Source organism: Ictalurus punctatus, chromosome 25 (genome assembly GCF_001660625.3).
Source record: "Ictalurus punctatus breed USDA103 chromosome 25, Coco_2.0, whole genome shotgun sequence".
NCBI lineage: Eukaryota > Metazoa > Chordata > Actinopteri > Siluriformes > Ictaluridae > Ictalurus > Ictalurus punctatus.
The window spans coordinates 16,885,789-16,905,788 of record NC_030440.2 but is presented as its reverse complement, the minus strand read 5'-3'; the positions used below and the strand labels follow the sequence as shown (position 1 = coordinate 16,905,788).

General features: G+C 44.6%; 1 protein-coding gene across 1 annotated transcript in view; it reads right to left on the bottom strand.

Annotated features, from left to right (window-relative positions):
• syne1a (spectrin repeat containing, nuclear envelope 1a) overlaps positions 1–20,000 on the bottom strand; it is a 210,663-nt gene that overhangs the window by 90,123 nt on the left and 100,540 nt on the right. Inside the window, exons 59-69 of the mRNA XM_053675608.1 lie at positions 17,716–17,898; positions 16,873–17,016; positions 13,581–13,736; positions 10,307–10,471; positions 9,904–10,076; positions 8,879–9,032; positions 8,002–8,145; positions 7,762–7,926; positions 7,350–7,667; positions 5,622–5,777; positions 2,808–2,978 (exon numbers count right to left, since the gene is read on the bottom strand). Of these exons, the coding sequence (XP_053531583.1) occupies positions 2,808–2,978; positions 5,622–5,777; positions 7,350–7,667; positions 7,762–7,926; positions 8,002–8,145; positions 8,879–9,032; positions 9,904–10,076; positions 10,307–10,471; positions 13,581–13,736; positions 16,873–17,016; positions 17,716–17,898 (1,929 nt within the window). The remainder of the gene's footprint in view (positions 1–2,807; positions 2,979–5,621; positions 5,778–7,349; positions 7,668–7,761; positions 7,927–8,001; positions 8,146–8,878; positions 9,033–9,903; positions 10,077–10,306; positions 10,472–13,580; positions 13,737–16,872; positions 17,017–17,715; positions 17,899–20,000) is intronic.

Genomic DNA, 20,000 nt, shown 5'->3' with positions numbered 1-20,000 from the left:
GAGAAAGAGAGAGAGAGAGAGAGAGCGAGAGAGCGAGAGAGAGAGAGTAAGAGAGAGTGAGAGAGAGAGAAAGAGAGAGAGAGAGAGAGAGAGAGAGAGAGAGAGAGCATAAAGAGAGAACAGTAGAAGACTGAGCTACAGTGAGAAGGTCATTTGTTCAGGTCTGTTAAATGTTAAATGTTAAATGTTAAATGTAGTAGTCAGTTTTAAGACTTTAATGAATGAGTCATGAATTTGTTCAAAACCTTAAAACGCCTATTTGCATTTGTTATTAATTTAAGCGTATATATCTTCAGCAGAATGACTCGTCTCTTGGCGCGCGCCGGCTCCAGATTCACACGAGGCTGAAAGAGCAGCTCCAGCCTGAGAAGCTTCAAATGTGAAAGCGCTGAAAGGGAACACGCCTTCCACACACGAAGCACAATTTCAGACGCGTGCAGCGTCTAGTTCCTGTTCTCACTCATGCTACAGCTGCGATAAACCTCGTCCCCTCCCCAGCCTCGCTTTAACTTAACATCACTCGATAACAACGCGTGTCACGGAAACTCCTCCGACACTGGAGACTCCTTCCCCGAGTCTTAAACACACGTCACCTTATCCACCGTTTACTCGCTGTCGTCGTTGTTCCGTCGTCATCCTTCGATTACGCTCGGCGTCCGGCTCCCTGCGTACGCTGTTGCTATAGAGACGATAACGGACATATGAACCTGTCGTACGCAGCCGCGGTACCGTCAGAGAAAATGAATCGACACCATCTGACCAATCAGAATCGCACAGCGCTGTAAATTAGAATATTCACTATGTACGGTATCATGTGATATAAATGTAAAATGAGTGTGTGTGTGTGTGGACAGAGGAAACGTGGTCCTGGACACCGCGTGTTCTGATGAAGATGGATTATGTGATGAGTCGGGGCTAGATAAGACGTGTACGTGAGTGACACGGTTGATGAGAGAGAGAGAGAGAGAGAGAGAGAGAGAGGGTGGGTTGTGTCGTACTGACGCAGTGAGGGCATCGCATCAATTACACTGTCTGTGCCAGCAGGTTACACAGACACACCGCTCCTTCATCTCCTCTATCACAGCGTGTGTGTGTGTGTGTGTGTGTGTGTGTGTTGCAGCAGGACACTGAACCGTCTCCACACTCCCCGACGTTATTTGTGCTCTATCTTCATAAAGATATAATCAATACCCTGCTGCATGCTTCGCCTCACTCACCGCCCCCGCACCAACCCCCCCCCTCACACACTCACACACACACACACACACACACACACACACACACACACACAAGACCTCAAACAGACATACATACAGAACTGTGCCAGGCCCACAGAGGCCCCAATAACACAAGTGTTTGTGAGTGTGAGACCAAAATCAATGCCTTTTGTGAAGCAGCAGTGAGAAAAAACGTGCCTTCTCTTTTCCTTTCCGTCCGCTAAATATAAATCCCGGTGTAACCTCGGACGTTTACTCGCACGCAAAACACACACAGTGATCTAAATCGCCGAATCTGCAGCACCGCCTACATGACGGATCTCGACGTCGTGTCACGTTAAAACACCCCGACGAGCTCCGCCTCTCTTCCGAAACTCTCCGCCGCCGTCGTCGTCGTGACTGTCGTCATGAACCGCGAACCGGATCGAAAACCCCGCCTTCACGCCCGAAAAATGTCTACGGAGCTAGAAAAATCAAATACATTTAAAAAAAAACAAAACACCGGCACTCAAACGGGGCAGGTTTTGGTAGGGGCGACGCGAGAGGTTTTTAAAAGCGTAACAGGAACGCCGGCGGACATCCGTGTTCGATGACGCCGATCTAGAAGAGAGTACGCGCGTATGCGATTCGAGGCACGGACGCGCTTCATTTTAAACGCAGACTCGCAGGGACGGATCAAAATACGAAACGCTTCTTCTCTCACGAGCCTCGGTCAGCGACCCGCTAGTTTCGGGACTCCTGGATTACCGTCCGCTTTATTAGGAACACCTGTACACCTGCGCGTTCGTGCGGTTATCTAAATCAGCCCATCGCGCTGACTGTGTAGCGTTGCCATATGGCAATATTTTAAAATAAATAAATAAATAAATAAAGGGGGGGAAAAAAGGTAATAATACAAAACTATTATTTTGCAACGTAACTGGAAAAAGGCGGCTTTAGCTTTGACATAAGACAAAAAAAAAAAAAAAAGCCATGTCACATGACCAGGAAGTGTCGATTCCGCGTCCTTTTCTGCAGTCACATGGCACGGTGGAGGTCACCACCGGAGGGCTCTCAAAATTTGATTCATTTTTCAATATGTAGGCAAAAACTACTTAAAGGGGGAAAAAAAAAAAAAAAACCCGCAACACTATCTGATATAAGTGAACATTTATTTTTTTTGTCATTTAAACGAGTTTATATATTATAAATGTGACCGGAGCCACGTGGAGCTGGTCTGAGAGTTAACACCGGCATGGTGCGAAAAACAAACAAACAAAAACGTTCATTCAGAAAAGGTTTTGAATTTATCACGGGAGTTAGAGATCCGGTTTCGGAGGATTTTCTGCGGCCCCTTCGTTTCGCGAACCGCTGCTTTAAAAGTACCGGAGCGCCAAGCTTTGTTACTGGACGCTTTAAACCAAAGTCCTCACCAAAGTCATGTCGTATAAGAGGAGAATTAAATCAATGACAAATTGCTCAGGAATACAGCAGCTATTAACTCTCTGACAGTCCATTTATCTCTGCACTGTAGGTTGCTCACGTGTGTGTGTGTGTGTGTGTGTGTGTGTGTGTGTGTGTGTGTGTGTGTGTGTATTCCCAGCCCAATACCTCCAGCTTTTTCATCTTTCTCTCCAGAGACGCCCGGTCCGGGGCTTGCTCGCTTTCGCTGGCTGCTTTAAATCCCGACGTCGTCGCACTCAGCCAATCGGAGAAGGTCCTGAGAGCGTCCTGAGCTTCCCCGATGCTCCTCAGTTCCTCCTGGAGCTGTCGGATGGTCTCCTGCGTAAATGCAGAACAGTACAAGAACCTTTGATTGTCTCTTACAGATTAAAATATATATATATATATTTTTTTTTTTTTAATGATCAGACTCCACATCTACAGGCACAATGATTCCGTCACGATCATTTCATAACATGAACCTCTGTTAATAGGGAGCGGGTAGATTTTCCCGATGGACGTGAGGGAAGCGCGTTTTTTCAGCCGAGGATATACGTACGATCGTCCTCCGAGCTTCGGGAAGCCGACGTGACTCAAATGCGGAATTTCCCCCGCTGTTTTCTTGAGAGAATCGTTGTTGATCTTTCATTTTTGTTCCTGTCATGCCTTATAAAGCACTTCACGGTGAAATCCAGATGCCCTGGCTCTCGACTCCAATTAAGCACACGCGCACGCACGCACGCACGCGCACGCACACACCTATCAGCAGCCCTCGACTGCAGCGCATGTGGCAGCCTGTCGTTTCTCGCTGAATAATTACACACACCTCGAACGTGCCGGGTGGGTGGATGGGGTGTGAGCGCGAGTGTGTTACAGAGGAGGAAAAACGCATTACCGCAGGTAGAAAAGAACAAAATCGTCTTCGGCTGTTGCCACGGCAGCGGAAGTAAAAGAACGGCTCCTTTATTGTTTAATGACGAGCGTAAGACTTGTACGATGATTTAGCTTTCCATTTATTTATTTATTTATTTATTTTTTTTACTCATTCGTGTGTTTTTTTCATCTTTATATCAGAGCAACACGGGGGGGGGGGGGGCGCTGTCTACTGTGACAGACAGAAGGGGGTTGTTTTTCGCGAGCTGGACAATTTCCAGAGTTTAGACAGATGAGAAATTACACTCATCACCGTGTGCTTGCAGCAGAAGCAGCGGTTAGTCAGTAATAGCAGGATTCACAGAGACAGAGATGTTTACATAATAACTAATATATACACACACACACACACACACACACACACACGTATAGTATTCGTCTAGGTTTGTATCCTCACACGTCACATTATCCGTCTTAATTCTGCAAATTATACATCTAGCGACGGCGTCCACACGGACAGCGGTGATCTAATGACTGACCTTATTCTGATTAAGACGATATTCTGATTAAGGTGTTTACATGAGTCGCTTTTAGAATACTCCTTTCATGTTCACGTTTTACGTGTTATAGAACATAGACGGATTGACGGCACACGTCATTACGTCGCCGCGTCACGCCGTCCGACGTCCCTCCAGAATTTCACGTATCGACATACAGTTGGTCTTCGTCATGGTACCGTATACAGTTTTTGGCTGTTTTTATTTAAATTCTTTACGAACGCTTCAAGTGCGGTTAATTATTTGTCGTGCTGTTCGTGCGAATAGACGACCGCTTGAAGCCGTGGGCTGCGTCCCAAACCGCGTACTTACCGTCTATATAGTAGCCGAGATACGTGTATTTCGCTTACTACAGGCCTATAGTAGGTAAGTACGCGGTTTGGGACGCAGCCGAGCTCTCTTGTTCGCCGTAAAACGCTCGAGCGCTGCCGTGTGTGTACGTGTCCTGTCGCACAATGCGGTTAAAACTCTCGCACGACGTTAACAGTGTGATTAAGGTGTGTACACGTCTGTAACGCACGTCCATAACGCGACTAAAACAGAAGTACGCCACACGTCTTAATTCGAGTTGTGTTTACTTCTAGTATGACCTTAATCGGATTAAGGCCATTATAAATGGCTGTTTACATGCTAGTTTCTTAATCAGAGTATCGTCGTAATCGGGTTAATAGTGGAATATTGTCGTCCATGTAAACGCACTGGGTGATAATCAGATTATTATTAAGCCTTTTTAAAAATTTTATTTTTTTTTCCAACTAGTCACATAATTGAGAAATAAAACACTCTGTGTTGTGCTGTTACAGGAAAGCAATCAACAACAGGGTGGTGTGATAAAGCGGAGTGACGGAATTTTCCTGCAACGGGCCTGAAACCGAAAGTGTTTTATTCCCCTTACACCACAGCGATTTGCCAGTTTTACGAGTTTGATTTATTAAAGAACAGGCATTTGTAATGGTTCTCCGTTTAAAGCTACATCTAGCGCCGTCTCGAATCACAAACCGAGTTAGTTCCGACTTGCGTTCTAGCAAAACATATGACGGATATTGTATTTTGTAGCGTTTGTAGCTCGACACCGTAAGCATGCCACTCAAATAGGGGTTTATTTTTGATTTTTAGAATGTAAAATAAAGGCTTAAGACGAGCATCCACGTGAATGACGCAATGATAGTGATTATAATTATAATAAAAATAATCCAAGGAATTATCGTTACATATTCCGTACATCAGGCCCGTATACATGAAATACATCATAAATCAATCGGTCGAGAGCGTACGCTCTAGGCAATGCTGCTAAAAACATTCTTTATTTATTTCAGGTTTATGTTTACATCTTTCTGGCGCTGAGATTAGTTTTGCCTCCAGCCAATAGCAGAGTAACTCACGCGACTCTCCGATAAACGTCGTAACTCAGTTCAGCCATTTCCAAACGGCCCGGGAACTCGGGACGGTCTGTTTTTTTCCGCTTTGTAGCTCGAACACTCAAAGGAGGTGGGAAATGACATTTCTGAGCTCCCAGTTGTTGAAACGATCGTGAAGCATTGTTTTTCCTGACCTGTATGCGCAGGAGGAGGGCGTGGTAGCGGGTGGTGAGCTGAGTGACCCGGGCGCTGACCCGGGCGCTGACATGGGCGTCTTCCACAACCTGCTGAGCTAAAGCACTCAGAGCCTCCATCTCACACTGCTTCTGTACTGCCTCCACCTGCCACTGCTGAGAGAGAGAGAGACAGAGAGAGGACAAGAGAACGAGACAGAAAGACAAGCAGACAGACAAAGACAGAGAGAGAGACAGACAGGCAGAGGAAAAGAGAGGGAGAGACAGGGAGACAAAAAGACAGAAAAGGAGAGAGCGAGACGATGAGATAGAGAGAAAAAGAGACAGATGGAGACAGACAGAAACAGAAAGAGAGAGAGAGAAAGAAGGATAGATTGAGAGACAGACAGACAGAAAGAGAGAGAAAAACAGAGACAGATAGAGAGACAGACAGAAACAGAGAGAGAGAAAAAGAGAGAGATAAAGAGACAGACAGACAGAAACAGAGAGAGAGAAACAGAGAGCGAAAAAGAGACAGATGGAGACAGACAGAGAGAGAGAGAGAGAGAGAGAGAGAGAGAAAGAAAGATAGATAGAGAGACAGACAGACAGAAAGAGAGAGAGAGAGAGAGAGAAAAAGAGAGATAAAAAGAGACAGACAGACAGAAACAGAGAGAGAGAGAGAAACAGAGAGCGAAAAAGAGACAGATGGAGACAGACAGAGAGAGAGAGAGAAAAAGAAAGATAGATAGAGAGACAGACAGAAAGAGAGAGAAAAAACAGATAGATAGAGAGACAGAAGGACAGAAACCGAAAGAGAGAGAGAAAAAGAGACAGATGGAGACAGACAGAAACAGAAAGAGAGAGAGAGAGAGAAAAAACAGATAGATAGATAGAGAGACAGAAGGACAGAAACAGATAGATAGAGAGACAGACAGACAGAAAGAGAGAGAAAAAACAGATAGATAGATAGATAGATAGAGAGACAGAAGGACAGAAACCGAAAGAGAGAGAGAAGAAGAGCCAGACAGAAACAGAAAGAGAGAGAGACAGAGATAGACAGACAGAGACAGAAAGACAGACAGACAAAACGAGAGATCATCTTTATTTTATATACTTTATATATAATTATATCTATAACAAAATACACAATAATTGAAAGCACAATTACTGTAATATATCAATTATTATTTTTCTTTGTTGTTATTATTATTATTATTATCATCATCATCAAGATAAAGTTCTATAGTTTTACTGAGAGAAAGAAAACAAAGACAGAAAGAAAGAGAAGAAAGGATGGCGCTGATTAAAGGTGTGTGAACTGATATCACTGCACCGAGGCCACTTCTGTCCTGATCCTTGTTTACTCTTCATAATCTGTGCTCCAGCTCGGTTTCTCCTTCACCTTCCTTATAAGGTCAGTGCTTCCTGTTCTCATGAGCTCGTTGCCATGGTAGTTAATTATTCTCACCTGTTGCTTGTTCAGCTTCATTAGTTTGTCTGTTTACCTCCTGTGTGTTCCTCTGCCAGGTGTAGAGCTGGATTACTCAGCTGTCTTTCACTAGTAGTGATTTACTTTTCGTTTTTGGCGAGATGCTGTCCTGCATTTAATTTTGGCACCCAAGTTGTCAAAAACACAAAAAATTCCATATGTAAAACATGGACAGGCCACGCCCACAAGCGACACAAGCAACTTGCCACCTGCTAGCATGAACAGTGTTACGCTGTACGCGTCTCTCTCCTCCTTACCAGCAGCTGATGTAGCTGGAGATCTTTAGCAGCACAATCGGAGCGTCTGTGGCTCCTCAGCCTGACTTTGAGCTCGATGTCTACCAGCCACTGGTCCAGGCTCTGGAAGCGTCCCTCCAGCTGCTGCAGTCTGACGAGCGTCTGCTCCAGGCTGGCTCGAGTGTTCTCCAGCCTGTCCTGATACGCCTGCCACTCTCTCTGCGCCGTCTCCAACGCCCTGTCCTCGATCTGAGGGACGCCCCAAGGGATCACCCGCTCCCGGCTGGACAGAGCTGACTTCAGCAAGGCGTGGCCCTCGGAGCAACGTGACTGGAGCATCTGTGGGGAAAAAAAAACAACAACCCGAAGACGTCGACGAGACGACAAGGAGACGAGAAGAGCGCTTTTATGTTCCCTTTTATACCGCACTCACGTGCAGATCTTTCAGGGTCTTCTCCAGTGTGTTCACATCCCCATCCAGGGGTGAAAGGAGACCCAGGTTGCTCTGCTCCTGTTCCAGCCAGTCCTCGAACATGTGCAGACCTCGCTGGTACTCCTGATGGACCAGGACCAGCTCTTCCGCCTTCCCGACAGCGGCCTGAAACGCCACGAGAACACGTTTCACACCGACGCGCACTCTGATTTTCATCCTCGGTTCGTTTCGTAGACATACCTTGGCTTTGTCCTTGATCGCTCCGTATTGCTCGCTGAGCTTCTGTACCTCCCGCTGAGTGGCCGAGTGCTCGGGGAGGTTGGAGCCCTTCGTGGCGATGGTCTCCAACAGGCTCGTGTGACTCAGCACTTCCTCATAAAGCAGCTGTCGGAAATACGTATCGAGATCAATACGCATCATCGAGGCGTTCCGTTTAGACCAATACACACCTCACTGTTTAAGTAAAATCCTTTATATACTATATTATATAGGAAATACAACACGTCATGTCGCGCTGTTGTAGGAAAATACTCAACACCGTTCCTGTTATAACAACAATTACTAATATTTTTTATTAATTAAAGAAGGACACGGCGTACTTTTTAATCCACGTACTGTACGTGCGCAAAACAAGTTACTTCCTGTTCTCACTTACGTCAGAAACACGTCATTCCCTCACCAAACTCATTCTCTCTCTCTCTCTCTCTGTATGTCTCTCACGCTTCCTAAAGTCTTGATGACTCCTTCCGTAAACATTTAAATAACAACTCCCTACAGAAAAAAATAATCAGTGATTATACTTTTTTTTTTTGTTAAATACCAACAAGATTTGTTTATTTTTAGGCTTCGATTGCGTGCAGGCCCCTCCGAATTAGCCGTTACTATAGAAACAGGAACGTATTAGAACGAGTGCGTTCTACATACTCTACATCGCAAACCTGTCGTTTGCAGCCGATCGAAAACGGCTCAATTAAAACCTCCTGACCAATCAGAAACGAGAACTCGACGGTACCGGGGTGTGAAACTCTACGTGCTACGAATACCAGGATATTTATTATCGTATACGAGTAGATTTTTATTGCTCTCCGTCCTGGACACGCAGCACTGCATGGGGCACCTTCGCCTTGCGTAAATTCGCCGTCTTCTCCCTCATCTCGGTGTAGTGTTTATCCGAGTCCCCCAGACTCTCCTCCACTCGTTCCAGCCAGCCCTCGAACTGGCTCACGTCCTCCTGATAGCTGGTCCAGTGAGACAACGCGCCTTCCAGCTGGCTGCGAATACAACACGCACAGGGGGGGGCCAATAAATAAACACTCTCTCACCTGCTACTCACAAACGCGCATGCACCGACTTTCAGGGGAAAAAAACCCCCCGTTTAATATGACCGGACGAACCCGGATTGTTCACGCCAGTCAACGTGCCTCAGCGTGTCACGTCGTACCGTACGGACACGAATCCGCAAGCTTCACGATGATGATGTCTTTTGTGTTGAGAGTAGTGTAATAACGCATTTATATAGCATTTATTAACGTTAAAAATCTGACGCAAGGAACCGTCGTGTTGGTGAAATACGCAAATAAATAATGTTTTATTCCTTTTACACCACAGCGATATGTCAACGCTTACGTTTGTTTATTTTTATTTATTTAAAAAAAAAAAAAGAAGATATGTTGCATTTTTATCCATTTATGGTTACATGTAATGTCCTGGAGCATCCATTATACATATATAAATATACATATATATAAATATATATATATATATATATATATATATATATATATATATATATATATATATATATACACACACACATACATACACACACACACACACACATATATATATATATATGTGTGTGTGTGTGTATATATATATATATATATATATATATACATACATATATATATATATATATATATATATATATATATACACACACACAAAAGAAAGAGAGAGCGCTCGCCGTACAAGCCTCTCTGTAAGTTGTTACTATAGAAACGATCAAAACGTTTTAGGATGATTATTTAGAGCGTTAACATTAATCAGCTCCTGACCAATCAGAATCGAGAACTCGAAGCGTTATGATATAACCTGTAATAACTGCGACAGGACTAAAGTCATGTGACGGTCAACTCCAACCTTTTACACTGAATCGAGGCGGAGAGAAGTGAGTCCCAGGAGTCTTTCAGGTCCTGGATCTGTTTGCGAACCACGGGTACCCCCTCGGCCGAGGTGTTCCTCTGCACCGCTTCCCCTCTGGTGATGAGCATCTTCAGCTGGATCTCCCGTTCCTGGCGTGCCGCCAACAGCTCCTGAAACGCCAGCAACACGACCACTGACTACTGTACTCACAATATCAAAACATCTCCGGTAATGTGACCAGGACTACGACACATCATACGCTTTGCATCTTGAAGGGTTCTTAGGATTGTTCCTCTTTATAAAAGAAAGAGAAAAAAAGCCAGTCATAGCTAGTATTGGCTCACTTGCTAACTAGCCTAGCATGCTCGGAAACGTCTTGATGTGTGAAGAGCAGCAGTACCTCGAGCTGGCTCATTCTGGTAAGCAGCACACTCTTGTCAGCGGTGGGAGCTCGGCAGGTCTCGAGGATCTGCCGGGCTTCTGAAACCCAGCTCTGAAGTTCCTGTAAGCCCTGGGAGAAGAGCTGATGCTCCCCCACTACACGCTCCACTCTGGAGACCTTCTCCTGTGGAGGTCAGGTAAGAAATAAATGTTTTTTTTAGTTGATTGATAGTATGAAATGAAAATGTAGACATGACAAATGCAACTCTGTGCACTTCAGTATTCCGAACACTTCGATATTCCATGCTCTTCGGTGTTCCGTACACTTCAGTGTTTCTTTAACTTTAGTATTCTTTACACTTTAGGATTTTATACACTTAGGTTTCTTTACACTTCAGTATTCCTTATACTTCTTTGTTCCCTTCACTTCAGTATTCCATATGCTTCAGTATTCCCTTCACTTCAGTATTCCCTTCACTTCAGTATTCCCTTCACTTCAGTATTCCCATCGCTTCTGTATGCCCTTCACTTCAGTATGCCCTTCACTTCAACATTCCCTTTGCTTAAGTATTCCATATGCTTCAGTATTCCCTTCACTTCAGTATTCCCTTCACTTCAGTATTCCCTTCACTTCAGTATTCCCATCGCTTCTGTATGCCCTTCACTTCAGTATGCCCTTCACTTCAACATTCCCTTTGCTTAAGTATTCCATATGCTTCAGTGTTCCCTTCACTTCAATATTCCCTTCGCTTCAGCATTCCCTTCGCTTCAGCATTCCCTTCGCTTCAGCATTCCCTTCTCTTCAGCATTCCCTTTGCTTAAGTATTCCATATGCTTCAGTATTCCCTTCACTACAGTATTCCCTTCACTACAGTATTCCCTTCACTACAGCATTTCATATTCTTCAGCATTCCCTTCGCTTCAGTATTCCCTTCGCTTCAGCATTCCCTTCACTTCAGCATTCCATATGCTTCAGCATTCCCTTCACTTCAGTATTCCCTTCACTTCAGTATTCCCATCGCTTCAGTATGCCCTTCACTTCAGTATTCCCATCGCTTCAGTATGCCCTTCGCTTCAGTATTCCCTTCGCTTCAGCATTCCCTTCGCTTCAGCATTCCCTTCTCTTCAGCATTCCATATGCTTCAGCATTCCCTTCACTACAGTATTCCCTTCACTACAGTATTCCCTTCACTACAGCATTTCATATTCTTCAGCATTCCCTTCGCTTCAGTATTCCCTTCGCTTCAGCATTCCCTTCGCTTCAGCATTCCCTTCACTTCAGCATTCCATATGCTTCAGCATTCCCTTCACTTCAGTATTCCCTTCACTTCAGTATTCCCATCGCTTCAGTATGCCCTTCACTTCAGTATTCCCATCGCTTCAGTATGCCCTTCGCTTCAGTATTCCCTTCGCTTCAGCATTCCCTTCGCTTCAGCATTCCCTTCACTTCAGCATTCCATATGCTTCAGCATTCCCTTCACTACAGTATTCCCTTCACTACAGTATTCCCTTCACTACAGCATTTCATATTCTTCAGCATTCCCTTCACTTCAGCATTCCATATGCTTCAGCATTCCCTTCACTACAGTATTCCCTTCACTACAGTATTCCCTTCACTTCAGCATTTCATATTCTTCAGTATTCCCTTCGCTTCAGCATTCCCTTCGCTTCAGCATTCCCTTCACTTCAGCATTCCCTTCACTTCAGTATTCTCTTCGCTTCAGCATTCCCTTCACTTCAGCATTCCCTTCACTTCAGTATTCTCTTCGCTTCAGCATTCCCTTCGCTTCAGCATTCCCTTCGCTTCAGCATTCCCTTCGCTTCAGTATTCTCTTCGCTTCAGTATTCCCTTCGCTTCAGCATTCCCTTTGCTTCAGCATTCCATATGCTTCAGCATTCCCTTCACTTCAGCATTCCCTTCACTTCAGTATTCCCTTCACTACAGTATTCCCTTCACTTCAGTATTCCCTTCACTTCAGTATTCCCTTCACTTCAGCATTCCCTTCACTTCAGTATTCCCTTCACTTCAGTATTCCCTTCACTTTAGTATTCCCTTCACTACAGTATTCCCTTCACTTCAGTATTCCCTTCACTACAGTATTCCCTTTGCTTCAGCATTTCATATTCTTCAGTATTCCCTTCACTACAGTATTCCCTTCACTACAGTATTCCCTTCACTACAGTATTCCCTTCACTACAGTATTCCCTTCGCTTCAGCATTTCATATTCTTCAGTATTCCCTTCACTTCAGTATTCTTTATGCTTCAGTATTCCCTTGACTTCAGTATTCCGTACGCCTCAGCATTCCCTTCACTACAGTATTCCCTTCACTTCAGTATTCTTTATGCTTCAGTATTCCGTACGCCTCAGTATTCCGTACACTTCTGTGATTTTTCCTGCCAGAAAAATTCATTAAACGGTGGACTAAAAACGAAACTTCTTGTTGTTATTATATGAAAACCGGTCTAGGAGATGATACACGCTGTGAATACAAAATCCCAGTAGACGGTAACAGAACCCCTACATGACGTCATATTTCCAGACGGGGAAACATTAGAGACGCGAACGGCGATGCCCTGGAGTAAGAAAAACTTTCTGAGGGGAACTTTCTGCCTCGACGAATGAAAAGATCCCATATCTCCCACAACATTACACGTGAGGAACCGTATTAACTTAGCATCCTCGTTGGCTTCTTGGCTGTATCCGGAGTCGAACTGTAACCGCGCACCCGGAATTAGAAAATCAGGCCTCATGGCAGTGGCCATTGTCTTTTCAACAAATCTCATTGATGGTGCTCTCACGAGACCAGCATTAGGAAACAATTAGGAAACAACATTAGAAATGAAGCACGGATTCACGAGGGTGGACTGGTTTAGACTTTCTGCCTAAAGTGCATTCCTCTGATGAGAGTGTAATAAATCACACGGGGCGATAATGAGAACGCAGAGAACAAACCAACAAACGCAGGTTTAAAGGTCAGCGGTGTTCTGCAGCAGCAGCAAAAAACACAAACACTCGCCACAGAAAACAAAAACAACAACAAATTTTAGCACTATCATGATTACATCAAATCATCAGACAGAGGCGCCGGACTCGATGCTGCTCCTCGCTCGAGATATCACTCGATAAGAACGGGCTTTAATCGAAATCGCTCATAACCGAGAGACGTTTTTTGCTTTAGGCAAACTGCACGCTCGGGTCATTTGAACAGCACGGGATTAGCGTCGGTAGCTACGCCCCTACACAGACGTGTTAGCATGAACGTGTGCGTGTACAGGATTGAAACTCCTTACCTTAGTGCGGTTGCTCAGGGCCAGGTAGCGCGCAGCAAGCTGACAGACCCGGTGCACGAAGCCTTTGCCAGCAGCCTGACCTTCCCACAGGCTGTGAGCTCGCTCTCTCAGCGTTCCCAGCTCCGACTCCCTGGAGCCCATCTCCTCCAACACCGACTGCTCAGCCGGACACGGAGGGAAACGAGGGACGAGACGGGAGATCAGAAGGTGCATACGGTGAACAATATCGGACACAGAGTATTACCAAAAGGCAACACATCAAAGAGATCAAACGAGACAAGATTACTAATGTAGCGAGGTTTTGTGTTTTAACTTCGGTACGTTCTCAGCACGTCGATAATGAAAAGTAATAGCACCCGTGCGTGTTGGATTTCACATTTCGGGAATTTTTCTGTAAACGCCAAACGTGAGCTACGAAAGAAAACACTTCAATCCACACCGTTAATTGGAGCGGCTGAGAAGCGTCCGCAGTCGTTATACAGTACGAGAGCGGCCTCTAGAGGCGAAATAAAAACTATCGCTGACCAATTTTGTCGCGTTATTTGAAGTGTTTTTGATTCATTTTGGACGTCTCTGTTCGTGTTTGTTATTCGGAGAGTTACTTTTTCGTATATCATTTATTGACTTTGATATTTATTACTAGTTAATATATATTAATATTGATTTCATGCAGAAAAAAAAATAAATAAAAGTTCGGTACATTTTCACAGCACAGTCCGGTTTATTTATGTAATAAAGTTCAGCAATATTTTTTTCATTCGGTATCAGTTGATTAATCGGCTATCAGCGGGTAGGTCCCGCCCGACTTAGTTATAATGGTCAAATCCATTATCGCTCGACCGCTAACGTACAGTACGAGCGACCACAGGAAGTACAGAGTAAGCATCTTCCTGCTTCTTTAGATAAAAAAGAAGAAAATACAACACTACACAGACTAAACAGACCGGGAAATCTTTGTCGGATGCGTAAAGAGATTAAAAGAATGAGAAAAGAAAGACAACGGTCGAAGAGCTGAAAATAGAAATGACTTTCTAAAGACGTTATCCATCTTGTACGTGAGAATCTCTTTATCGTGGGTCTTTTGAGGTCTGATGGAGACAAAGCTCTCTCAAACCGCAATTAATTACATCGGAGTCTAATCCTTTACGGAGTAAGACGTCTGACTCGGCAGAATCAACACCGAGATTTGATTATCTCGTACGGAGAGGGACCTTTATTAAACCGTTCAAATCGAACGCTAATCCCATTAAACCCCACGCCTAACTCGTTCATTCAACTTTTTTTTTTCTTAATAATAGTGTTTCCTTTCAGAATCAGAGTAATTACTAGATGAAAACTCAGAGATGTTCATCCTCCTGTTTCTATAGCAACGCATACCATGTCCAAATGGAGGCCCCGATTGCTATAATACTGTACACAGTGTAAAAGTTAGCATCCCCCTTGTTTTTGCACAATAAAACGATGCGGGTTTTTATATTTTATCTCCCCAAACACACAGAGTAAATATTACAGCAATTGATTCTCGGTCAGCAGCTCTCTTTATCGGCAAGCTCAAAAGTTAGCATCCCCGTTGCCTAGTTCATTCATCTCAGCGTGTCTCATTAAGGTGTCTGATGGCAACGTTAAACTCTCGAAAGGAGCTTTGCTGTGAGCAGCCGAGCTAAGAGTCAGTGGGAATCAGGATAACAGCACTCTTACATTCTAAAATAAGAACATGTTGACTTTTTATGGAGACGGAGAAAAGGATAAAACATGATCAGAGTGGAAACATTTAGAAACAGAAGACACAGAAACACACCACAGAGACTTCTCTGCTACTTCCTTTATTACGAGATTTATTACTAACATTGCTCTAACAATCGCTACAGAAAGACACAGCTAGGGAGTTTAGTGTAGGTAGGTAGTTTAGTGTATGTAGGTAGTTTAGTGTCGGTATGTAGTTTAGTGTAGGTAGGTAGTTTAGTGTAGGTAGGTAGGTAGGTTAGTGTATGTGGGTAGGTAGTTTAGTGTAGGTAGGTAGTTTAGTGTAGGTAGGTAGGTAGGTTAGTGTATGTGGGTAGGTAGTTTAGTGTGTGTAGGTAGGTAGTTTAGTTTCGTGTAGGTAGGTAGTTTAGTGTAGGTAGGTAGTTTACTGTATGTGGGTAGGTAGTTTAGTGTAGGTAGTGTAGTTTAGTGTAGGTAGTGTAGTTTAGTGTAGGTAGGTAGTTTAGTGTAGGTAGGTAGTTTAGTGTAGGTAGGTAGGTAGTTTAGTGTAGGTAGTGTAGTTTAGTGTAGGTAGGTAGGTAGTTTAGTGTAGGTAGTTTAGTTTAGTGTAGGTAGGTAGTTTAGTGTAGGTAGGTAGGTAGTTTAGTGTAGGTAGGTAGTTTAGTGTAGGTAGTTTAGTTTAGTGTAGGTAGGTAGTTTAGTGTATGTAGGTAGTTTAGTTTAGTGTGTGTAGGTAGTTTAGTGTATGTAGGTAGTTTAGTTTAGTGTAGGTAGGTAGTTTAGTTTAGTGTAGGTAGGTAGGTAGTTTAGTGTATGTAGGTAGTTTAGTTTAGTGTGTGTAGGTAGTTTAGTGTATGTAGGTAGTTTAGTTTAGTGTAGGTAGGTAGTTTAGTGTGTGTAGGTAGTTTAGTTTAGTGTAGGTAGGTAGTTTAGTTTAGTGTATGTATGTAGGTAGTTTAGTTTAGTGTATGTAGGTAGTTTAGTTTAGTGTAGGTAGGTAGTTTAGTTTAGTGTATGTATGTAGGTAGTTTAGTTTAGTGTATGTAGGTAGTTTAGTTTAGTGTAGGTAGGTAGTTTAGTGTATGTAGGTAGTTTAGTTTAGTGTATGTAGGTAGTTTAGTGTATGTGGATAGTTTAGTTTAGTGTGTGTAGGTAGTTTAGTTTAGTGTGTGTAGGTAGTTTAGTGTGTGTAGGTAGTTTAGTTTAGTGTGTGTAGGTAGTTTAGTTTAGTGTGTGTAGGTAGTTTAGTTTAGTGTGTGTAGGTAGTTTAGCGTGTGTAGGTAGTTTAGTTTAGTGTGTGTAGGTAGTTTAGTTTAGTGTGTGTAGGTAGTTTAGTGTGTGTAGGTAGTTTAGTGTAGGTAGGTAGAGGTAGGACAGTTATCGTCACTCTGACACTGAATCTCTGAATCTCTGAATCGCAGAAATTGAGTGATGTTAAAATCCCTTCAGTAAATTATTACTCACTACAGCTAATTAAGTGAATCAATTGACTTCCTGATGTCTGAGCAAGCGTGTTTAACGAGAGGAGAGCGGAGAGACGGTGTGTGGTTGTAGTTAACAGCACACTGGTGTAATTAGCGCTCCGTACCTGCAGTTTGCTCAGCTCCAGTCTCTTAGCGGGGAGATCGTGAAGACGAGCGCTGCTCTCCTGTACACTGATCTCTGTTCTGTTGATCCAGTCCTGAAGAGGCTCCACACTCGCCTCGAACTCCTGCATCTGACACTGCAGACCCTACACACACACACACACACACACACACACACACACACAAAAGCCACACACCTCTCTGTTTCTGTACCTTTGGGTAATGTGCCTTCATTAACATTGTGCTTACACGCTAAAATATTTTCACCCTGCAGCAATGCCAGAGGAATCATACTGCTGCTGCTTTCAAATATCGCTTCAAATATTCTCACGTATTGCTGCGAATGTGTCGTGATTAAAATCATTACAATATTAGCATTAAATAATATGTTTTCATTAATTCCATAAATTTGTGCCACAAATTCTCACTGCTTCTAATCCCAGCCATCACGTCATTTTGCATGAAATTCACATCACGTGCTTTCGACCGTGTCCCGCCTTTGCTCCGCTACCCGACTGTGTTCACCTGTTTCATGTTCATTCATATTTCTCTGTATTCCCGCGTTAAGTCGAAGCCTTAATTTTCTTCAAGCTACAGGCTTGAAGGCCGTGCACAGTCGTAGCAACGGCTCAAAATGTTGTGCATGAAAACATTTCCAAGTTATCGGGAAGAGACTGTTACTCGCTACAGGAAGAAAATATTAACTGTGAGGGTGCCAATAATTTTAAAACCAGTATTTAGCAGAAAACCGAGTTTGCCCATAGGATATCACTCATAGCACGTTTCATTCATGCTGTATATTCATGCTCGCTTGTTTTTATTTAAGCATCTTGTCCGAGTAGTACCTGTAAAACGGTCTCTCTCTGCTTCAGGTTGTCCATCAGGTTCCTCCAGTCATCCTTGGCGGCGTTGGCTTTAGCCCTGACCGCCTCCACCCTGTCAGCGGACACCACGGCGCCGAGCCGATCCCCGTGGGAGAGCACGCCGTTTAATCGGGCTTGGCCCTGCTCGCTGTCACTCAGGAACTCCTGCGGAGCACAAACGAGCGAGACGTCGCTCAGACAGACCGAAAGGGCGCGAAGTCCGAGCGCGGTCGCATCCACACGCTGACAGCGCGACCCCCCCCCCCCCCCCCCCCGCACCCGTCTCAGCACCATCTGTGATGCTCGCACGTGCAGCCTCGTCACGTCCCCTCGGCTCAGATCATATCGACGCGGCAGAGCGTGCGATACTGCCCGCCATATTGAGAGCAGAGTGGACTCGACCATGCAGAAACATTGTTCCACATTCAAAACGTCCTCGATGATAAATAAATAAAAGGAGTGGCCTGCGTTTCTCCGCGCATCGATCTCTTCACGCCTCCCTCGTTATCCCGCTCAAACCGAACGTGCGCTTCGCTCTGCAGTCGTACATCATTCCCACGCACCCGCGCCGACCAGCGTCCTCATGGCTTTTCCGCTCCTAATTGAGGCCATAAAACAGACCACTCTGGCATGTCCTTGGCTATTTTGGCGGCTTCATAAAGTGGCCCATGGGACCTGTGAAAGGCCTGTCACTTTGTCAAAGCCTGGCTCGTATCTGGCTGGCAAAAAAACAGAGACGACCTGCTGGGGCCAATCTGGCGCTCTTCCAAGACTTCTGCCGCCGGCCGCTCGCTTCCCAGCCGTACTCCGGCTCCAGTCACAACCCTCGCCTTTATCTACCGAATCCAAACGATTCACAAAATCCGAATCGTTCCTCGGACCGATTCCACGGAGCGTCGTTCTTCAGTTCCCCGCTCACACCTTTACTTCCTCCCCTGCGATTAGTTCTCATTTACTCTTTGACGCACAAACACGGAAGAAAACAAAAAAAATCTTAATCTTCTTATCCTGTCCTACACGACCTCGCATTAAATGCGATTCGAGACATCGGGAAGGAAAATCGAGCTGGGTAGGAAGTAGCTGCGATCGTCAGTGCTGCTTCCGACTGTAGCTCGTAAAGTTAGCTTGCTTTGCTAATCTATTCGAAGAAAGAATGGAGCTAGTATGAAGTAACTATCGAGCTTAAGAAGCTTAAAAAAAAACAAACTGGACAGGCCACGCCCACAAACAACAAACTACACGCGACATGCAGGATAAAGAGGAACTTTGAATGTAGGAACAACCATTTTTCACTAGGGAAAGTTCATAAAAACAACATCATGATACCTGAAAACATTTCACAATAAACGATGTACACCATGATACTCAGGCTGCTTTTTGTATTTATTTATTTTTTGGGCTGAATTCCGTTCTCTGATTGGTCAGAAGGTGTTGATTTGTTTCTCTACAACAGCAGCTCTGACAGGAGCACAGCCGCAAATCTCTCTTAGACTAGTTTCACTCATCCTAATACATTATATATTCATCGTTTCATTATTATGCATAGGCCCGTCTCGATAATTCCGTCGTGGACCTGTGGTAGGATATACGGACGCGACGGCGGTCGTTATTACCGACCTCGAGATCGCCCGTCGTGTTCACGTGCGAACAACGAACGTCGCCGACATTTTAGCCGTCCGCGCCGCTTCCGTCCTCTCGTCCGCTCCGGTGCCGTCCGACTTCAATCGGATGAAAACTTCCGACGTCGGTGGAATTTAAGATAAAAACACACATGGGAGTTGAAGGCGCGTCGCGAGCACTAGCGGCGGTTTTAATCGAGACACTCTGAAAACAACGGGTCGGATATTAACGGTGCAGTAACGGTGTTTTTAGAAGAAGGTAGATGTAGAAAGAATAGCTGTGGTGTTTCAGATAATCCAGTCGTGGTCGGTGACGCGGGGGATCGAGGAGGCGTTTAATCTGCGTGAGCTGAAGCGGAGCGGCGACGGAACGGCGGTGAACTGAAGCGCTTTACTAGCGGGTTAATGAATCGACTCGCCCGAACGCTTCCTATACACACGCGAGATTAATCAGATATTTACGCACGACATAAACACAATATTACAACTCGCCGACGCGCTAAACGACGCCGACGCATGAGCCAAGCTGAACTTCAGTACGGCGCCGGGGTGGAGCGGGTAAGTCACGTCGTGAATACGCTGTTTCCATAACGACGCACTAAAACACGCACGATGAAGAACTACAGCGTAAAGAATTCTCAGTAACGT